Source organism: Capsicum annuum, chromosome 9 (genome assembly GCF_002878395.1).
Source record: "Capsicum annuum cultivar UCD-10X-F1 chromosome 9, UCD10Xv1.1, whole genome shotgun sequence".
NCBI classification, from domain to species: domain Eukaryota; kingdom Viridiplantae; phylum Streptophyta; class Magnoliopsida; order Solanales; family Solanaceae; genus Capsicum; species Capsicum annuum.
Genome location: NC_061119.1, coordinates 22,432,692 through 22,455,133, shown reverse-complemented (window position 1 = coordinate 22,455,133; position 22,442 = coordinate 22,432,692). Strand labels below are relative to the sequence as shown.

General features: G+C 35.3%; 1 protein-coding gene across 9 annotated transcripts; it reads left to right on the top strand.

Annotated features, from left to right (window-relative positions):
* Nucleotides 1-1,077: 1,077 nt before the first annotated feature.
* LOC107842962 (putative late blight resistance protein homolog R1A-3) lies at nt 1,078-16,497 on the top strand. Of its 9 annotated transcripts, none has more exons than XR_007044484.1 (4): nt 1,099-1,237; nt 1,967-5,029; nt 5,620-6,089; nt 13,155-13,200. XR_007044484.1 is itself a non-coding variant. In XM_016687051.2 (4 exons), the coding sequence occupies exons 2-3, from the start codon at nt 1,976-1,978 to the stop codon at nt 6,086-6,088; spliced, it is 3,975 nt and encodes a 1,324-aa protein (XP_016542537.1). In that variant the 5' UTR covers nt 1,099-1,237; nt 1,967-1,975; the 3' UTR covers nt 6,089; nt 7,112-7,932. The 9 variants fall into 9 exon arrangements, 7 of the variants coding, with proteins under 7 accessions (XP_016542538.1, XP_016542537.1, XP_047252093.1 ...); XR_007044483.1 differs by lacking the exon at nt 13,155-13,200 and adding an exon at nt 7,112-7,932; XM_016687051.2 differs by lacking the exon at nt 13,155-13,200 and adding an exon at nt 7,112-7,932 and having other exon boundaries at nt 1,967-5,481.
* Nucleotides 16,498-22,442: the final 5,945 nt, after the last annotated feature.

Here is a 22,442-nt window from a genome sequence, read left to right as displayed (position 1 = left end):
TTTAATAATTTGGATCCTCAATGCAATTTTTTATTTTTATTTTAAAAAAAATTATAATTTATTTTTAATAATTAGTTTTTATTTTTTATTTTTTAAAATAGTTTTATAATTATTTTTTAATAATTTAGATTCTCAATGTCATTTTTTATTTTCATTTTTTAAAAGACTTTATAATTTCTTTTTAATAATCAATATTTTATTTTTATTTTTAAATAATTTTTAATAATTTAGATCCTCAATGATATTTTTTATTTTTATTTTTTAAAAAAATTTATAATTTTTTTAATAATCAGTTTTTTATTTTTATTTTTTAAATAATTTAGAATTATTTTTTAATAATTTCCTCAATGTCATTTTTATATTCTTTTTTTAAATTATAATTAATTTTTAATAATTATTGGACTCATAATTCCATATGTCAGCTTTTAATTAGCTCGTTTTGTCATATTATCGCGTGTGTGCAATACGCACTTTGAGCTTTTAGCTGATAGAAAAAAATGTCTAATTGGATCAAAATTTAAGGGTTTAGGAGTTTGATAGATACAGGTCATAATTGAGGAATCTAAGTGAATTTTTGAAATAAGTTTGAGTGTTTGATGACTTTGGCCTTAAAACAATAAGCAAAGAAATAATAAACAAAGTGAGACAGAATACTTGGAAAAAGGGAATGAACACTAAAGCGGTCTCTGATTCGTTGGATTTACAAACTGTTGATTTATCATTTTTCAAGGTTATGCTTTGTTAGTTTTCGCGTGACATGAAAGAAATATTTGTCTAATTCTCGTTTCATTATAGATTTTTGAAGTAGAAACTTTAAATTTAAAAATTTGAGTCTTTTGAAGTTGTAATTTTTAAAATTGAAAGTTGTATTTGACTTTAAAATATTTTAAAATTTTGTGAGTGGAAAGTTCCAAAAACGATGGGAACTTAAAAATATTGGAAGATTACAACAATAACATACGCGTGTAATCTCAAAAGGAGAGTGTACACCGACGTAAACTCATCTCGGAAGTAGAAAGACAGTATCACCCTTGTAACATCTGATTAAATTTCATGACCATACACTATTTCATTATTAATTTTCAAAGCCTACTAGGGGAGAAAACAAAATAGAGAAACTCATTAGGTCAAGAAAGTGAGTATTTGCAACTTTTTCAGTATTTGTTCGGCTAACTTGATAAACAGAAAAAAAAATCTCAATCTAGTGGCGTCCTTCTTTCGCACTTGAAATCATCAGGTAATGTATAGTAACTCCAATTGTTGTATATTAGTACATAAACATTAGTTCTGCGTAGTGACAGAGGCAGATCCAAGATTTAAACTTAATACGTTTTCAACTTTCAAGATTCTTAGAACTCGTTGTACTGTTAAAATTATAGGTTCAAATCTCCATATGTATCTATACTTCGTGTCAAAAGTTATGAATTCAGGTGAACGCATAACCCACCTGAGTATTGGTTCATTTTCCTTTTCATCAGCATGCTGTGATTTATCTTCTTTTTTTTTTTTTAAGAAAATTTATCTAGAATCTCCATTGTGATGCAAAAGGAATGGTGACATTAGTGATCAAATATTTACCTAGTTATTAGAGATATAAATAGCATCCAATGAGTGGCCTAGTGGTCAATGGTCAAATCCTAACTTGGCAAAAAAACATAGGTGATTTCTTCTCATTTGCTGAAACCTCTTTATGCAAAATTAGCTAGTACTTGTGCTGGTGGGAGATAGTAGATACCCAGTGGAATACCCCGAGTTGGTCCTGATGCATAACACTATCATTTTTGTTTATATTATGGGTGATCAATGTCAACAGAGCTTAAATGTTGTTAGTTAAATGTTTGATCTCGGTCAAATTTCTATGTGCAGTGGTTGTTCTTCTTGTGATTCTACTGAATACTAGTCGCATTGTCATATTTCTTGGTAAGACTCGGTTTTAAGGGCTGAATTTTTTATTTTTGTTGTATAGGACGGAGAGATGGCCTATAGTATTGTTGACAATCTCTTGAAGTGTCTGGATTGTCTAGACTGTCATGAAGACTCATCTCCTTCAACGAAGGATCAAATCCGTACGCTTAAAATGGATTTAAGACTTATCAGGACATTCCTTATGTGTTCAGCTTGTCGGTACATTGAGGATAGTGAAGCAAAAAATGTGTTGATGCAAGTGGAAACTTTGGTGCAAAATGCAGAATCAGATTTTCAATCTCTCTATGTTAAGAGTAAAGACGGAAACATGCCTACTCACATGGCTCTACTGTTTTCCAATGCCTTGGAAAAGATTAATAGTTTGAAAGCAGAAGTTACACAAGTCCATGCAACTGTTTTAAGTTCAACATTTTCTGATTCACTTAGTTGTGACAAATTTGTGGCGGAGTTTGCTGATTGCCTCATGGAGAATCTGAAGTATCTAAGGGAATATATTGCGGATGATTTGCCTATGAATCGGAAAATTATAACTCTTGAAACAAAGATAATATTCCTGAAGAATTTCTTAAGGTTTGTAGCGAAGCTGTCTGTTGAAAATGAGAAATTTCAAGATCTATTGACTCATGCATTGGATGTGATCAGTGATGCAGCACATCTATCTTATAGGTGTTTTACTGGGAATGCAAGTGAACCAGATGAATGTGGAGTTGTTAATGATGTCGTTTCCAGCTTGGTTCGACGAATCATTCCTATCAACTGTAATGTCATTCATTATTATATTCCCTGTCAGAAGAACAATTTAGCTGTGGAAGAACTTGATGCTGGTTTTGTTGATTTTCTACTGGACACTCTTGCGGAACTAGTAAGTTATAAGATCAGCCTTGGGGATTTTACAACCTATAATATCAATGACCTTGTTGAGGACTTGATATTTCTGAAAAATTACCTCTCAGATCTTCCGGACCGGTATCCTGAGCTGGTAAAGTTGATCCTGATACATATTGCATCAATCGCCCGTAATATGGCTCCCTCGATTTTCTTCCTTTACACAGATGGTGTGAAAGACGAAGTTGCTAGACATAGTACCGGGCGACTTGCCTTTTTGCAGGAAGAAATTAATCTTATCAAGGCAGAGGTGCATCTCATGAGTCTCCCAGGACCTAGGTGGATGACTACTCTGAAGGATCGAATTCAAATTCTTTATGAAGAAGTGGTGTTTCTGCAAGCTCTCCTTAATGCACCAGACGACTGCCGTTCTCTTGGAAGTGAACAAAATGTTTTGTTTACACAAGGCCAGGCTACAGTAATGATGGTCGGATCACTTATTATGGCACTCAGTAATAAGGAATCAGACGAAGACATGCTGAACAAAATGGAGTTAGCTACTTCTATTTTTCTAGAAAGAACTAGAATCATGAAGAGAGTGGCTAGAGAGATTTTTGGAAGAGGTCCATCGAAATTCCCCAAGACTAATTTCCTAGGCTATCTCAAATCCTTCTTAGGAAATCTGAAAGATCTCCTCCTCCATAAAGCTGATCGGGTTCCTTTCCCGAAACATCATATTGCTAGAGTGCATGACGCGTTAGAGTATCTTGAGAAAAAACTCTGGGATGTTATCAGGCAGAAAAATGAGCATCCACAGCTAAAGCATCTAAAGGAACGTGTCATGCAAGCGGCCTACAAGGCAGAATATGCTATTGACTCATTTTTAGTTGGGGATCGCAACATTTGGTGTAGTGTGGCTGAGATGTCTGATGTTGTAGAGCAACTTGAGGTGATTCAGGCAGAGTTCAGTGACATATCTAGAACAGTAAAATTTGAAACAGTTTGTGATGTTCAAGTGGGTTCCAGCTGTGTATTATCACGAACTAATGCTCCAACGCTCAACGATGATGTAGTGGTGGGTTTCAATGATGTGGAAGAAAAGATCATTGATGGCCTTACCAGAGGGATGACGGAGCGTGATGTAATTTCAATTGTTGGCATGCCTGGACTTGGCAAGACGACTCTTGCAAAGAAAGTGTTCAATGATGAAAAGGTTCTCAATTACTTTGACAAACGTGCATGGTGTTATGTTTCTGAAGTATACAAAAACAAAGAGTTGCTTTTGGAGATTTTATCCCAAGTTCTCGAGGATGTTGATGAAGCGACTAAAATGAAGGATGATGCGGATTTAGCTGTACTGTTGTATAGAAAGTTAAAGAGGAAGAGGTACCTAATTGTTTTAGATGATCTTTGGGATATCAAGGCTTGGGATGACTTGCGGAGGTCGTTTCCAGATGATGATAATGGTAGTAGAATACTGGTCACAAGTCGACTGCAACATTTGGCTTCACAAGTTGAATCTGATACGAAGCCTGATAATCATCCTACTCCTCTTCGTTTTTTCACTGTTGAAGAAAGCTGGGAGTTATTGCAAAAAAAAGTTTTTGCAACAGATTGTTGTCCCCGAAATCTGAAGGAACCTGGAATGCGAATTGCAAGGAGTTGTCATGGACTTCCTCTTGCTGTTACACTGGTAGCTGGGATTCTGGCTAGGACAGAAAAGATAGAGTCTTGGTGGAACGAAGTCGCGGAGAGCATAAGTTCATATATTGTTGATGACCCCAACCAGTGCAGAGTCATTTTGGAGTTGAGTTATAAGCATTTACCCGATTACTTAAAACCGTGCTTTCTTTATTTTGGTGAATTTCTAATGCATCCTCACATTCCTGTCCGGAAATTGATATGGCTGTGGATTGCGGAAGGGTTTGTTTCAAAAACAGAAGGCGAGAGTTTTGAGGATATAGCAGAGGACTACTTAACAGACTTGATAGGAAGAAGCCTGGTCATGGCAACAAAAAAGAGCACAAATGGCTCCGTTAAAGTCTGCCGCGTTCATGATTTGTTGCGTGAATATTGCAAGAGAAAGGCTGAAGAAGATAACTTTTTTGAGCTTCTATATAAGAAGGACAAATGCACTTACCGTGATGATTTAGATGATATTTTGGAGTCAACATACTCTCTATTTCCTGAAGAACCGCGTACCACACACACTCGAGGTCGGCTATGCATCTATTCTCAAAGGGAGAGTTTTGTCAAGTCTAAGTCATCAGGACCACAGGTTCGCTCTTTGTTATTCTTTCACATTAATGAAATATCCTCGATAAAGTCATATGATATCTCTCCTATATGTCTCGGTTTTAGATTACTTAGAGTGTTGGATTTGGGGTGCATTAATGTTGGAAATTCTTTTCCTCGAGATATTGAGCTAATGGTCCTACTAAGGTACCTATCCCTTCAAGGCAACATGAGGTCTGTCCCATCAACAATATTTAAACTCATATACCTTGAAACTTTTCTGCTGAAAGCCTTCAAGGGTGAAGTTTGTTTACCATACACTATTTGGACACTTTCAAAACTGAGGCATCTTCATATCGATGCACGTGCTGTTTTTGGCTTGGATGGCTATAACGGATGGAACTTAATCCTACTAGAAAACCTGCAAACCGTTTCCACCCCGTCACTTATCTATGAAAAAGATCGCACCATGGATCCTAATGAAGTAATGAGAAGGTTAGCTAATCTTCGAAAATTGAGATGCATATCAATGGACTCAGATGACTGCTATTACTTTCCATCACTGGTTTCTTTGAGTCAACTTGAATCAGTCAAGATATTACACTATGGTCAGTCGTCGCTCTCTTCTTGTAGGTTCAACTTACCCTCAAATCTCAGAAGACTAACATTGTCAAAGTTTCGGCTACCATGGAGTGAAATTTCAAGAATTGGTAGATTACCACACCTTGAGGTCCTCAAGCTACTTTGCCAATCCTTTGAGGGCTCACAATGGGACATGAGAGAAGGAGAGTTCCTGAAGCTAAAATTCTTGAAGTTAGATTCATTGAACATTGAAAAATGGAACATCTCCTCTGACTGCTTACCTTCCCTTGAGCATCTTGTTCTGCGGAGTTGTAAGAAAGTGGAGGAGTTTCCTTCGTGCTTAGGCGATATTCCAATGCTACGGAGCGTTGAGCTACATTGGTGCAGTCTCTCTGCTGTGAACTCGATTGTCTTAATTCAGGAAGAGGTACTTGAGTATACTGGAGGTGAGGGGTTCAAGGTCCATGTGTACCCTCCAGATTTGGATTCCAGATCTTCTCCTGAGGACCATAGTGACTGAGGTTTGGACTTTGGAGCTTTTTTTTCTTTTTGTCAATTGATTGATCCTTTATATAGTTTAGATAAGTTCTATAAATTGTCATTGTAAATATACACTATCAGGTTATCTAAATGATATTCACTGGTAAGACTTCTCGAAATGCTGGGTTTGAAATCTTGAAAATAAGATATGTTACCTGCTATAATAGTAAAAGATGACCTGATACTATAAAATTTATTAGCAGCAACGGTGTATATTACATATTAAAATTCCTTCCTTGATTCTCTTCCACCCTGCAAATCTGCTAGTATACAAACTATCATAGATGAATATCCTTATAGGTTTTGGTATTTTTTTTTATTAAGGTTCCAAAAAGAGTGATTTCACATTGTGTTAATTAACTTCAAATAATTGAATTGCTTTTATGAGGAGAGGTAGAGGTTGGCCGAAGAAGTACTGAAAAAGGTAATTAGACATGACATGGTGTATCTACAGCTCACTAAGGACATGACCCTAGATAGGAACATATAGAGATCGTGGATTAGGGTAGAAAATTAGCAAGTAGTCGAGCGTTGTCCAGATTCCCTTATCAATACTTTTATTATTGCTCTCCCATTTTCCTATACTTTCGATTTTATAGTACGCATTTTTTTTTGCTTTGGTTATATATGTGTTGTTATATTATTGTTCCTTTGTCATTATTCCCCACTTGACTTCTTTGTTACTGTATTTCTTTTTTATACTGTTTTTGCTATGCTTTAATTGTGCTGAGGGTTTATCGGAAACCGCCTATCTACCCTCATAAGATAGGGGTTAGACTGCATGCACACCACCTTCCTAGATCCCACTTGTGGGGTTACACTAGTTTATGGTTGTTGTTATTGATAAAAAGTGACTTTAAATTGTGACTTTGGGGCCTTACCTCTGTGTTCTAATACTTTACTCCACAGGGAAATATATTCTGGATTCTATCTTTGTTTCATAAGCTTAAAAAAAAAAAAGTAACGTTGTATCTTTAAGGATCTGACAAATGACATGTGTTAGGTTACTAAAGTTTTTATGATGGACATATGAATGAAACACGTTGTGCAAGCTAGTCCACACAAGTGCAGAAAGAACACTCGCAGACAAGACTACTGATAAGATAAACATATGTAAAGCAAGAAGTGGATAAGCAAGGAGATTCAGATATGCTCTCAACACTTATCACATGCAGCAAAGAGGATAAAAAGGTGAAGATAAATCCAACACTTAGAGATTGAGTTGATCAAGGAGTCCAGCCAGACTAGGGGATGAAGTAGAAGAGTCCTATTCAGTCAAGGTGACAGACGGCTGCAATAAGGAGTGAAACTACCTGGTAGAGTCCTATTAAAGATAGAAGAATACATCATCTAAAGGACTCAATCAGGAGTTGGCTTAAATACAACAAACGACATTCAAGTGTTTCACTCAAGTACTAATAACGAAAAGAGCAATCAGCAAATCAATTCACCAAACTTGAAGAAAAACCTGGTCCTTACTTAGCAAGTCGTAGACTTTGTAGTAGGTTGGTTCTTTGAGTTGTAATGTATTTTATTTCTAGTCTCAGTGAAATATAAACTGAGTTAGGAGTTGTGTCTTCAAGTTGGGGAACTCGAAGACTTGGGTACACATATCTTGAGAAGATTTGTGTTATTGTAGAAATAGGAGTTAGAAGCTTTAATTTCTAGTTTACAAAAAGTCTTGTAATTTGTTAATTGTTGAGGCTTGAGAGGTACAGGTCGTGGGTTTTACACCTTTTTTGAGCCGGGTGTTTTCCACGTGAAAATAATTGTCTTCATTTTTTTTTACTTCAGTGAACCACATTAGTAGACTTATTCCACTGATAGGCAACTATTAGAGTAAAATACTAAAATCAGTAGGGTACACACTCTAACAAGTAGTATCAGAGCGAGGTTGTCTTAAATAAGGTTAGCACCTGAGAAAATATCACTATAATGAATTCCGCACCTCTTACTGGTCACAGTGAAGGTCAGTCAACTACTAGACCTCCACTCTTTGATGGTTTTCACTTTATCTGGTGGAAAGCTAGGATGGAAATGTTCATCCAAGGTGAAGACTACGAATTATGAGATAGGATCACTCATGGTCCTACTATTTCAATGAAGTTGGTTGATGGTGAACAAGTCAAGAAAGTAAGGAGTGAATTTACTGCTGATGACTTAGTGACATTAAAGAAAAATGCTAAGGTTAAGAATATCTTATTCTGTGGACTAGGACCGGCTGAGTACAATAGAGTGTCAACTTGTACCACTAATAAGTAAATTTGGGATGCACTAGTCAATGTACATGAAGGTACCTCTCATGTAAGAAATTTAGGATTGCTCTTCTTTTTACTGAGTATGAAGCATTTAAGATAAAGGAAAATAAATCCTTGCATAAGATGATGACAAGGCTTACTGCCTTAACAAATGAGTTGACTTCCTTGGAAAAAGTCATCACTGGAGAGGAATAAGTTGAAAAGGTGTTGAGGGTACTATCAAAATCAAAATGGAATGTTAAAGTGACTGCAATTAGGGAGGCAAAGTATCTCACAGACATGACACTGGATGAACTAGTAAGAAATTTGAGGACTTATGAAATGGAGATTGATGGAACTAATGAACAAGCAAACCCTGAGAAAGTTTTGGCTTTGACTGCCTCAGACAGTGATGATGAAGTTGAACTTGACCAGGAACAAGTTGCCTTCATAACTAAGAACTTTAGTAAATTCTTTAAGAAGAAAAAGGGAACAGGTAGCAAGAAACGTTCCAATGACAATCCAAATGGGTGATATAAGTGTGGAAGTATTGATCATCAGATCAGAGATTGTCCTATTTAAGAAATAGAATGGAAGAAGGAAAGGGTTGAGAAAGAATTGAAAGAAAAAGACAAAAGGAAGGAAGAATATGCTATAGTACCAGCTTGGGGATCTGATTCAGATGATGGTGAGATTGATGAAACAGAATTCATGGCCTTAGGAGATTCTGACTTAGAGGAAGAAGATGATGCTTCTGAGGTAAGTATACTTAAACTTAAAGAAAAATTGCATTTATTTTTAAAAACAAAACTTGTTTCCTTAATGAGTGCACTAATTGATAATTTCTAAGAATTAACTTTTGATAGGGATGAGTTGTTCAACAGTTTTGCAAGTCTAAAATTTGATTTCATTGATTTAAAAGCTTGCAAGAATAAAGTTGAAGAAGAAAAATGCATTCTCAAGAAATAGGTTGCACAACTTGATTCTTCCAACAATGATCTTAAGTTTGAGGTCTTAAAATTGACACTCACTGAAAATAGGAAAAAGGTCATGAGTAAAGAACAAGAAAGTGCTGAACTTGAATTAGTCAAGTATAAATAAGAATGTAATGATGCAAAAGATATGGTGAATAAACTAAGTCAAGAAGTCTCTAAACTGAAACTTGACCTTGAAAGAGATAACAGGTGGATAAATTCTTCAAGAATTGTTCATAAGCTGAGTGAAAGAAATCATAGTGAAAAGGCAGGTTTGGGTTTCCACAAAAGTCTTGATGATCCTAAAGACTTATGTTATATCCGTGGTAACCTTGGACATCCAACCACTGAATTCCTGTGGTTGGTAAAAGCAGATCTAGGATTCAAAACCTGGCTAATAAATTTTCTTAGACCAAGAAGAAAAGAACTGGTTTTGGTCAGAGAAATAGGTCACATTACATGTTGCCTGCATGGACTAGAAGAAGTTTAATTCTTCATTTACTCATAAAACAAGACCCAAGCTTGTCTGGGTTCCTAAGTCTAACCATTGAACTTTTGCAGGAGAAGGTGAAAGAAAGAAAAAAGCATTGGTACCTGTACAGTGCTTGCTCAAGACACATGACAGGTGATAAGAAAAAGTTCCTTTCACTCTCCAAAATAAATAGAGGAGAAGTTTCTTTTGGTGATGGCAAAAGGAAAATCATTGCTAGAGTTGAAAAAATTAGCACATATGAATCAAGAGAAATAGAAGATGTCTATCTTGTATAAGGATTTAAGCACAACCTACTGAGCATTTCACAACTGTGTGATAAAGGTAATAAAGTTATTTTTACTTCTGCAAGAGTCAGAGTCAAGAGGATAGACACCAAAGAGATTGTACTCACTGCAAGGAGATACAGAAATGTATACAAAGCTGACATAATGGTAATTCCATGAACAGAGTTAACCTGTATGAGTGCAATGGAAAATGACCCCCTTCTTTGGCACAGGAGACTTGGACATGCAAGTCTAAAACAGCTAAACATACTTTCTTCCAAAGATATGTTATTGGGTTTGCCTAAGACCAAGTCCAAGGAAGAAAAGGTATGTAGTGCCTGTGTAAAGGGGAAGCAGGTAAGATCTTCTTTTAAGTCAAAGAACCATATCAGCACTACCAAGTGCCTCGACCTGGTCCATATGGACTTGTGTAGACCAATAAGACTTCAAAGCAGAGGTGGAAAAAGGTATGTGTTTATGATTATTGATGATTATTCCATATTTACCTGGACATTGTTTGTAGCTTCTAAAGAAGATGCATTTGATTTCTTTACTATTTTTATCAAGAAAATTGAAAAGAAACTGGGCACTTCTCTAGTTTTCATAAGATCTGACCATGGTACAGAATTTGAAAATGTCAAATTTTTAGAATTCTGTTCTACAAATGGTATAGATCATAACTTTTCTGCTCTTAGAACACCACAACAAAATAGAGTGGTATAAAGGAAGAATAGAACCTTGGAAGATATGGCTAGACCAATGATGCTTGAAAAAAATCTTGCTAAAAACCTTTGGGCTGAGGCAATTAGTACTGCAGCATATATCATAAATAGATGCATGATTAGACCTATTCTAGAAAAGACTCCCTATGAATTACTAAAAGGAAGAAAGCCAAACATTTCTCATTTTAGAACTTTTGGTTACAAATATTTCATTCATAATAATGGAAAGGATAATCTGGGAAAATTTGATGCTAAAAGTGATAAGGGAATCTTCTTAGGTTACTCACTTCATAGTAAGGCATATAGGGTGTTAAACAATAGAACAAACTGTGTTGAAGAAAGTGTGCATGTAGTTTTTGATGAATCCTGTGTTAAGACTAACCTGCAGGAAAGAAGTGACTCTGAAGAACAGGTTACACAACTTAGTTCATCAACTGGATCTACAAAACATGGAGGCACATCAATAGGGGGAACTAATTCTGGAGGCACAGTGACAGGGGAAATGAGCCACCAACCACCCCAGCTCAGAACATCTGTAATGATCCTAGTAGTTCACTGGGTTTGGTCCCGAAAGGATATAAGTATCAAGGATCACATCCTATTGAGAATGTTCTCACTGATCTCACTTCTGGGATCACCACAAGGTCTGGATTGAGAAGCATATGTGCTTTCAATGCATTCTTGTCAGAAATTGAGCCAAAGAAAGTAACTAAAGCATTGCTTGATGGTGATTGGATTATAGCCATGCAGAAAGAGTTAAATCAGTTTGATAGAAGCAAAGTATGTCACTTAGTTCCCCTTCCAAAAGACTGAACAGTAATTAGGACTAAGTGGGTGTATAGAAATAAAGTTGATGAGCATAGAACAGTTACCAGGAACAAGGCAAGATTAGTGGTCCAAGGGTACAATCAAGAAGAAGGCATAGATTTTGATGAGACTATTGCTCCTATAGCCAGAATTGAAGCAATTAGATTACTTGTTTCTTTTGCTGCTTATAAGGAATTCATTATTTATCAAATAGATGTTAAGAGTGCATTCCTAAATGGCATTCTCAAAAAGGAGATGTATGTTAAACAACCACCAGGATTTGAAAGAAAGGAGTTTCCTGATCATGATTATAAACAATACAAGGCTTTGTATGGACTGAAACAAGCTTCAAGAGCTTGGTATGATAGATTGTCAAAGTTTGTTCTAGAGTATGGTCACACTAGAGGTAAGATTGACAACATTCTTTGCTTAAAAACTAATGGAAAAGATCTATTGGTTGTGCAGGTGTATGTTGATGACATTATTTTTGGCTATATAAACATGAAAATGACTCATGATTTTTCTAAACTCATGAGTTATGAATTTGAGATGAGCATGATAGGGGAGCTAAACTTCTTCTTAGGTTTACAAATTAAACAAAAAGCATCTGGAACCATGATCCATCAGCAGAAGTATGTCAAGGAACTTCTCAAAAGATTTTCCATGGAAGAGGAAAAAGAGATTAGCACTCCAATAGCCACTGCCACAAAACTTGATTTGGATGAAACAGGTCCTGATGTGGAGCAAAAGTTGTACAGAGCAATGATAGGATTATTACTGTATCTCACAGCAAGCTGGCCAGATATTGTGTTTAGTGTGGGGCTATATGCAAGATTTCAAGCAAATCCTAAAGAGTCATTTAAAATCTGTGAAAAGAATTTGTAGATATCTTAAAAGAACCAATGATCTTAGCCTATGGTATCCAAAAGGTAGAAACTCCAACTTGGTAGGATACTCTGATACTGACTATGCAGGATACTTGGTTAACAGGAAGAGCACCACAGAAATGGCACACTTTCTTGGATAATGTTTGAAAACCTGATCCACTAAGAAGTAAAACTCAGTAGCCTTGTCTACTGCTGAGGCTGAATATGTTGTTGTAGGATCTTGTTGTACTCAGTTGTTATGGATTAAACAACAACTCATGGACTTTGGTGTGGATGTTGGATGTGTTCCTATTTTTGTTACAATACAAGTGCCATTAATATAGCTAAGAATCCTGTTCAACATAAAAAAAAAACTAAACATATTGATATTAGACATTACTTTCTTAGAGATAATGTTGAAAAAGGTCTTATATCAATCATATTTTGCTCTACTGAAGAATAAATTACTGATATATTCACTAAGGCATTAGGAGGAGAATAATTTGAAAAGAATAGGTTAGCCTTGGGGATGATTAAAATTGCATAAATCATCCTCAATGATTGATTAGAAAAGACTATGTGTCCTTAAGTATTTGTTAATTAATCTAGTCTTGCACATTTAGTTGTGTGTCCTAATTCCAAGATTTTGGAGTAAACTGACTTATTCATGTGTTGATTTTGCAGAGAGACTGGAACACTGAGGCAACTTTGTCCATCTTGTTCTAAAAAGTTAAGGTATGATTATATTTTACCTAACATGGCATAGAGAAACAGGTATGTCACATGGTTCTTTACTACTTCCAAAACTACCAAAAACTTAAGAGTCCTTCATTTTCAAAAAGTTGTTATTGCTTTCTCATCAACACTGAACCACTCCATCATTATGTTTCCTGTCAGATACAGTCCTCATACGTTTCATCTTCTTCTTTTTCCTCCTTAAATACGTTTCTCTCATCTCCTTTGTCATTCATTCCCTCTCCAACCACTTCATAACTAAGAATAACTTACTATCTCTCCCTTATAAATGGCATCCTCATCATCCTCCCCATCCTCAGAATATGTTACCATCCTTCACTGCCATTATTATTCATCCATATGCAAACTCACCACCTCTCTTTCCTCCTACAATCTCTATTAAACTATTCGATTTTGCAGCCTTTAGAAATTTCAAAAACCCATGTTCCTAATTTTCTTTAACTCCTTCGTCCTCCCCTAAACCCTCCCTACTACATCCGATTCCTCTCTAAATTCTTGACCCTGACGATGAACCTATTGCTAATTTTATCCCAAGAAGGTCATGATTTAAAAGAAAACCTTTTTCCCCTACCACTTTTGTTGAAGATCAAGATCTGGGTAAACCCACCCCTATTAAACCCATTCCTAAAACTCCTCATACCCATCATAGGAAACATCAGGAAGAAGCATCCCTTGCAAAATCTCTCTAAGAAAGTAAGAGAAAATGGGAAGAAGCATCCCTTGCAAAAGCTCTCCAAGCAAGTAAGAGAAAATGAGTTGCTACATCTTATCCTCCTTCTCCACCTCGTTCCTCATCTTCTGATATTCTTCTTCGCTTAGTTTGTAAGAAGAATATGATCATAGCAAAAGCAACAAAACCCTCTTCTTCTTATAAACCTTCATCTCAGCCTAAAACTACCCCTACCTCACAAACTCCCTCATTTTTCAAACCCACTCCAAAGAAATCATCCAACCGTCTAAAGAAACAGGTTACCAAACCTGTTCCATTCAACTCCTCTAATTTTGAGTCATTCTCTATTGCTCCCCCTGCACCTTCTACTGATATTGATCTCAATTTTTATTTTTATTTTGATAAGGATACTCCTGCTGATCGTGCCTCTCAGTCCTCTCATATCATACACTTCCAAAAATAAAATTTAGCTAAGGGATATATGGTCACTAGATTTAGGGGTCCTGAGATGGATATCTTGGTATCCAAATTGGAAATTCAGGGGTGGTCACACTTGTTTCTTCAAGATGATCACCAATGTAAGTTTGGAAAAAATGAAGTTTATGAGTTTTATACTAATGGGGGGTCTCTCTTGGGGAAATGTTCTCCACCACTATTAGAGTAGTTACTATTAATCTTGTTTCTACTGATCTTTCTCAAATCCTGAGCATTCCTACTAGGGGTTGGGGTCATTATGTCAAGGTCACATGACCTCCACTTGATAATCTAGCCTCTGCCCTTGATATATCTCAAAAATTTTCTGGAAATTCTCTTCTTGCAAATCATTGTAGAGTTCTTAAGCATGAAATGTCCCCACTCCATCAGCTCTATTTTGATGTTGTCCATAAAATACTTATTCCTCAGCAAGAAAGAAGGACTTTAGCAAATTTTCTTGACCTCACTCTCATGGAACTTCTTGACTCTGAAGTGAGTATTAATCTACCTTGCCTTATGAGTCAGCACATGCAAAGGGTCATACTTTAAGATGTGAATGGCCACGCCTTGCCATATACTTTCTGGCTCACTCCCATTTTTTAGGCCTACAATATCCCTATTCAAGTATAGTCTCTACTGACCACTAAGGATGTCATTAGGACTGTGAACCATATAGGGTTGCCTGTTTCCATAAGGAGTGTTGATAACCCTCTGCAACGGTTGTAAAATGCACTTGCTGCAAAGACTGCAGAACTGGAAGTTGTTCAAGCTAAGTTAGATGTTGCTCAGGTTGCTCATGATGCTGAGAAGATGGAGCTTCTGGCTTAAATTGCCTCTCTTAAGGACACTATAGAACATGAATGCTCTGAAAATATTGATATTGTTCAAAAATTGACCTCTCTTATCCCCTCCTCCTCATCTACTTAGTTACCTACATAGTGCCTTAGGACTGTCTCATTTGTTTTTTTGCCTATGTGGCCTGTTATCTCTTTTGTTGTTTTGGGTATTATTAATTGCATCTTGTCTTTTAATAAAATGGACTTACTTGCCTTATTGTGTTCTACTTCTATTTTTTCATACCGCATAACTGTTCTTTTACTCTAGGTTTTGTTTGTTTTAGTGATAGCCCTAGTGGCCATGGATTATTAAACACTTTTTACTTTTTGGGCCCAGCTTTTTAATGATGTCAAAAGGGGGAAGAATAGATTATACAATGGTTATAGCTCAAATGACTAACCTGTTTCATTCTTTATTCCTTTGTCTAATTTCTTTATTGAGAATGTCAGGATTTTGTGATAGATGTTGTGTTTGTCATCATCAAAAAAGGGGGAATTTGTTAGGTTACTAAAGTTTTGATAATGTACATATGAATGAAACATGTTGTGCAAGATGGTCCACACAAGTGCAGAAAGAACAGTCGCAGGCAAGAGTACTGATAAGATAAACATGTGTAAAGCAAGGAGTAGATAAGCAAGGAGATTCTGATATGCTCTCAACACTTATCACATGCAGAAAAAGGGATAAAAAGATGAAGATAAATCCAACACTTAGAGATTGAGTTGATCAAGGAGTCCAGCCAGACTAGGGGATGAAGTAGAAGAGTCCTATTCAGTCAAGGTAACGGACAGCTGCAACAAAGAGTGAAACTACCTGGTAGAGTCCTATTGAAGATAGAAGAATACATCATCTAAAGGATTCAATCAGGGGTTGGCTTAAATACAACAAATTACATTCAAGTGTTTCACTCAAGCAGTAATAAAGAAAATAACAATCAGCAAATCATTCCACCAAACTTGAAGAAGAACCTGGTCCTTACTTAGTAAGTCGTAGACTTTGTAGCAGGTTGGTTCTTTGAGTTATATATTTCATTTCTATTCTCGGTGAAATATAAACTAAGTTAGGATTTGTGTCTTTAAGTTGGGGAACTTGAAGACTTGGGTACATATATCTTAGGAAGATTTGTGTTATTGTAGAAATAGGAGTTAGAACCTTTAATTCCTATTTTACAAGAAGTCTTGTAATTTGTTTATTGTTGAGGTTCAAGAGTATTAGTGAAGTTGGGGTTAAATCCTGTAGAGTTACAGGTCGTGGTTTTTTACATCTTTCTTGAGCCGAGTGTTTTCTACGTAAAAATAATTATCTTCATTTTTTTTACTTCAGTGAACCACGTTAGTAGACTTGTTCCGCTAATAGACAACTATTTGAGTAAAACACTAAAATCAGTAGGGTACACACTCTAACAACATGATTTTTAGATGTTGATGCAGGCTATTATTCTCCTGGTTGAACATTGTCTAGCTTTCCTATTGAATAGGTGTGGACCACGCCACGTGGTGCTTGTTTGGAGCACCATATCTTCTTCTTCCATACATGTACTGTTAGTTTTATTTCCTTAGTTTCTTATTCTTCAATCTTCAATTTCTATTACTACCTATTGTTTCTTGTGCTTCGTTTATCGATGATCACCTTTTATTGTGGAACCCCTCCACAAGAGAATCAACAGTACTTCCTCATCCAGATATGTGGATTGGGATATGACGCAACTAATGATGACTATAAGATCCTTGCGATTATCCTGAATGATGGTCGTAATAGCAGTCACAATGTTTCGGTCGAAGTTCTCGCGCTAAAAAGTGGTATGGTATATGTAGTTGTATGCCAGAGCACTTGGGTGATTTTATATTGTAGGTAATGAAAGACTATAGCGTCAGCAAATCTTGGACTCCATTGATTACAATAGAAGGTACTAATCTTTTTAATTCCGCCAAACCAAAATATATGTTTGCAGCGCTAGAGAACCATTTGGGTTATGGCCTAAAAGTTTTACCAATAAGCAAGGAATTGTTTATACAGAGAGCTTGATCTCACCTAAATTACTTAGTATTTGTCTATGTTTGATCATGACGTTTTTTATTTTTTCTTTTGTCAAAGATTATGTATAACCTCGCTTCAACTAATTTATTGGTACCAAATTTTGGGTTTTGAGTGTATTTATTCCCCTCTGTTTGTCAAACCCCCTTTTCGCCCGAAGGGATCGGGTCGAAGGGTTTTTCCAATTAAAGTGACGGTTTTGAATAGGGATTATTTTGTTTATAGAGTTGTCACTTGGAATTGAGTTATGGTGTTCCAAGTCACCTTTTTGAATCCCTAATCAAAAGAAAATGAATCTTTGTTGGTCTGCGAAAACAGAAGATCAGGTAAGAAATTCCGTTGACCAAGGGGAAAGTGTGAGGCACTCCTCGAGTCTCATAGTTCTAGCACGGTCACTTTTATTGACTAATCTTGACTCAAAGTATTTTGATAATGCATGTTTATAGGCCTTAATTCGTCATTTTTAATTATATCGAAAAAGTTTATCTATGCCTCTATATTAAATAAGTCGTGTGAAAATTAATTTTTGAAAAATATATGTCAAGGTGCATTGCATCCTTGAATTTTTAAATGTCTCGAAAAGATGTGTACACCGCATTCTTAAATGAGACAAAAACATTTTGAACATTTTTAAAATTTAACGTTAAAGATATTGGTCCACTTCTGTAAACTCAAGAGTACTTTTTAACAATAAACGAAAACAATATTTCAATTAAAGCAATAAATTGATTTTATAATAATTATTAAGATTTATAAATAAAATAATACCAATAATGATAATAATAAATAATAATAATAATAATAATAATAATAATAAAATATAATAAAATAAATAGTAAACAAAATATAAAAAATATGCTAAATTACTTATATTATGCCACTTTAATTATTAGCCTAAAGAAGACAAACAACGTGAGACAAGCGAAACCAATTGTAAGTAAAATACCAAACAACAAAAAAAATATTAAATTTGCTTCCATTTCACTTTTAACTAATTATTAAATAAAATATATATATATTTTTATGTATACCCCCAGTACTAGTATTAACCTTAAATTTTTCTCTCTTTCACATAAGACTCTTCAATCTCTATTTCTATGGTGGCGATGAAAGAGAGACTAACAGGAAGGGGTGGCACCGGCGAAGGCGCCGGCAGCGGTGGTACCGTGAAAGATCTAGGAAAGGGAAGATCGATGGCTCGACTGTCTCGTTTCTGGGGAGTTTTTCGGCGATGTTGGTTCGATTGAAAGTCACCGGATTTGGGGAGGGGAAGGCTGAGCAGCGTCCGTGCACCACCGGCCATGGCTTCGCCGTTAATGGCGTCGCCGGCGGTGGATTTTTGGGGACGGTGGCAATGGTAGTTTTGTGGTTTACTAATTTCACAAATCAATGTGTACTTGTTCCGATGGGGTTCTCCGGCGTGGCGTCTGACTGGCGAAAGGAGAACTCTGGTTATCCGAGACCGGAGTTTGCTTGATTTCCAGCGAACTCTAATCGGATTCAACTGATTTTACTGCGTTTTCACTATTTTTACTCAATTTTTCCTATTCTGCCTTCTACGTGTGTGTAAATGTAATGTGTGAAATTAATGATAGAAAATTCTCTTTTTCCATTCATATGTGTATATGTTGAGGAGTATGTATTCTGATGATAAATGTGCATGTATCAGTGTATGTATCATATTATAGAAAAAGATGCAGTATTATTATTACATACTTTCACATCTGCTATTTCTGACTTTTGTACTCACATTCATTTTAACAAATTGTCATGCATAAAATCATATCATTACATATATTTCGTACATAAAGAAACACACTTCATTTTCACTCATATTTTCATAGTAAAATTTATATCATAAACGAAACAAGATTGAAAAGAAAACCTGATCAATCAAAATAAATACTGGAGCAATGCAATCGTCACAGGGAACTTCAAATAGAATTCCACTTTAACTTTTTCTTTTCTCTCTTTTGGCTGATATTTTTCTCTTTGTTTTTTATCTGATGGTCTGATGTCAAAATACGTTCTTTTGGTTCTTCTGTCTGGGTAGAAAGTCCTTTAATAATGGGACTTTAGGAGGAAACGGTTTTTTTTATTAGGGGGAATAGTTTTTAGGCTGATAAAAGGTGAGGGAGCTTTTAAAATTCAAATTTTTAGTATTATATATATATATATATATATATAAAATAATAATAATAAAAATTAATTAATTTTATTTTAATAAAAATACAATAAAATTTACAAATAGTTAAAATAAATAAAACAATACAAAAACAATTAATTTTATTAAAATTTAGAAAAATAAAATATATATTTTATTTTATTATTATTATTTTTTAATATCTCAAAATTAACATTACTTAATTATTTATTTTTAACTAAAAATTAATCAAAAATAAAATTAATAATCAAAATAATATATAACTGAATATTTAAAATTGAGGGAGGATAAAAAATCACATGTCTACATTTTTTGCCCTCTTTGCATGAAATCTCGAAGAGTTTTCACACAAATAAGTAGAAAGGATATAATTTTTGACTCTCCAATTATTTGAAAAGTAAAAATAAAAATAAAAGGAAAGAAAATGTGACCGAGTCCTGGTTTGGACATCCTACCTATCTCGGGTTATAAGTGAATCAGGTCACGAGTAGTTCAAAGGTAATTTGGTGAGAAAAAAAGTTAAAGTCGAGTGAAAGTCCGTCGAGTTTCCGATTGATGACTTCTGTCTTTACATTCAACTGACTAATAAAAATTAAAAATGAAAAATACAAGTAAAAATTACAATCTCTAGAATCTTGATTCAAGCCTTCGCGACTTGAATTTGAAAATTCACCCTATTCTTCAGGCGGGCTCTTGGACTTTTTTTTTTCTTCACCCTGTTTTTTAGGTGGACTCCTGGACTTACAACTTCTTCACCCTGTTCTTCAGGTGGGCTCCTGGACTTACAATTTTTTCATCCTGTTCTTCAGGCGGACTCCTAGATTTTCTACTTCTTCACCCTATTCTTCAGGCGGGCTCCTGGACTTACAATTTCTTCACCCTGTTCTTCAGGCGGGCTCCTGGACTCAACTTCTTCACCCTGTTCTTCAGGCGGGCTCCTAGACTCAAAGTAAATAGTGAAATAGAAAAATAACATCCCATTCTTCAGGAGGGTCCTGAGCAAAAAATAAATTCTCATTCTTCAGGAGGGTCCTGGGCAAAAAATAAATTCCTATTCTTCAAGAGAGTCCTGGATATAAAATAAATTTCCATTCTTCAGGAGGGTCCTGTGCAAAAGAAATAATTCTATATAACACATATAAAATTTTTTGCCCCAGTTTGTACTGTAAAAATTTATGTGTCACTGGATCTTAATATATCTTGCAAAGAATAAAGTTTACTATGACCGAGATCCAGCATCGGATGTTGTAACCATGCTTCTTGCATTGAAAGAAGTGTGAAATCGCATCCTTTATCTGAAAATAATTATTTCATCTCTGTTCCAAACAAAGAAAAATTATGAGTTTTAAAACATATGATAGTTGGTTTGTGGCATTTGGCTTTTGAAGTGGCCTCTCTCGCACTTGCCATGCTTAACTCTTTTCCTATTCATGATAATATTCATTGAATTGTCATACTTCTGACTCAAAATTCTGACTACTGAGATCCTCAACTTAAATCATGTTTTTGTTGTATGATGCTTCTGAGTTTAGCTTCCAATACATCCCTTAGATGTTCACGAGTTTAAAATGGTCAAATCAAAATCATCTTGAGTACCTTACTTTTACTTTGAAATGTTGTCTCTGTGCATCGACCTTTTGTCTTGCTTTATACCCTTAAAGGAGTTGGTAGCGAGTTTGGAGTCCTTTCTCACTCGACCCGGCTCGAATTTGACTCAAAAGACAATAAAAATTTTTCGTTTGATGACAAGGACACAAAAAATAAAATATAAAAATAAAATAAAAAGAAAAATACAATAGGCATCTCTTTTTCAAAAGAAAGAGAAAACTTATCTGAATGTGGAAACCGATTCTGGTGATTATAACATGCATTTTGAATCAAACGGCCAGATCAACCCACACCAATCATTTGTCAACTTTTGTCCACTTATTGAGTTTGAAACCGAGCCATTGTTGAATTTATTCACTCTAAATTACAATCCTCATTCGGCTTGTGGCACCTCAATGGGTTTTTGCCATCGAGCCTATCTCATTTTCATCTCTTTTTCAACTTATTGTCGTCTTATGGTGCTCGAAAGGGTTTCTACCAATAAAACTCTCTCATTTTCATTTTCATAATTTTTTAATTTTTTTTAGAAAATAACACCCAAAATATGAAATATCATGCACTCATAACATGTTTAGCCTTGACATTCTCAAAGATTGATCTGAAGGTCTTTCTTTGGTTGTAACTTGGCTTTTGGATAGAGTTAGAAAGAAAGGTCGGCATGAGGCTCAAAATTTACACAACATTGGGTAAAATATTCAACTTTTGGAATCGATTCTTTAAAAAAAAATCTTTTGCCCCAGTTTTCTTTCATTCTAGGTAATTTGAATTTTCTTTTGGTTAGACCGAACCCCGGAGTAGGGCTGCCTATGTATCTTGTCATAGCAAGAATCAAGTCAAACGTAGTTCAGGCTCGTCATCCTTTTGCTTGATTTTAAAGTTTTTATTAATTTCTTTTTTTTTTCAACTTTATTTTTCTTTTTTTTTATTTTCCAACTTTTATTTGATTCCAAAAGAGGAGTATGAAGAAAGATAAAATCTCAAAAGGGGTAAGCAAAGGTTGATATATTATTCCAATAGTAGAACAAAATGCCTTCATCATTTCAATCTTTTTAAAATGCAAGTACAAAACATACATAATGTAATTGTACATGAATATCATACATAATATCTTTTAACTGCATCAGCATTGACCGGCATTCCTTCCATTTTGCCTTCTATGTCAGTCAGATATAACGCGCCATTAGTTAACACTTTCTTCACCATGAATGGTTCATGCCAAGTAGGAGAAAATTTGCTTTTGCTTCAATCTGATGGGGTAGATGCGTCTTAGTACTAACTGACCAACTTCCAAATGTCTGTGACGCACTTTTTCATTATATGCTCATGCCATTCTCTTCTGATATAGTTGTCTATGACATACTGATGTTAATCTTTTCTCATCAATCAAGCTTAATTGCTCCAAATGAGTCTTGACCCATTGGTCATCATC

Excerpts from the sequence above, each read along its gene's own strand:
- LOC107842962 (XM_047396137.1), top strand. The coding sequence starts at position 1,976 with ATGGCCTATAGTATTGTTGACAATCTCTTGAAGTGTCTGGATTGTCTA.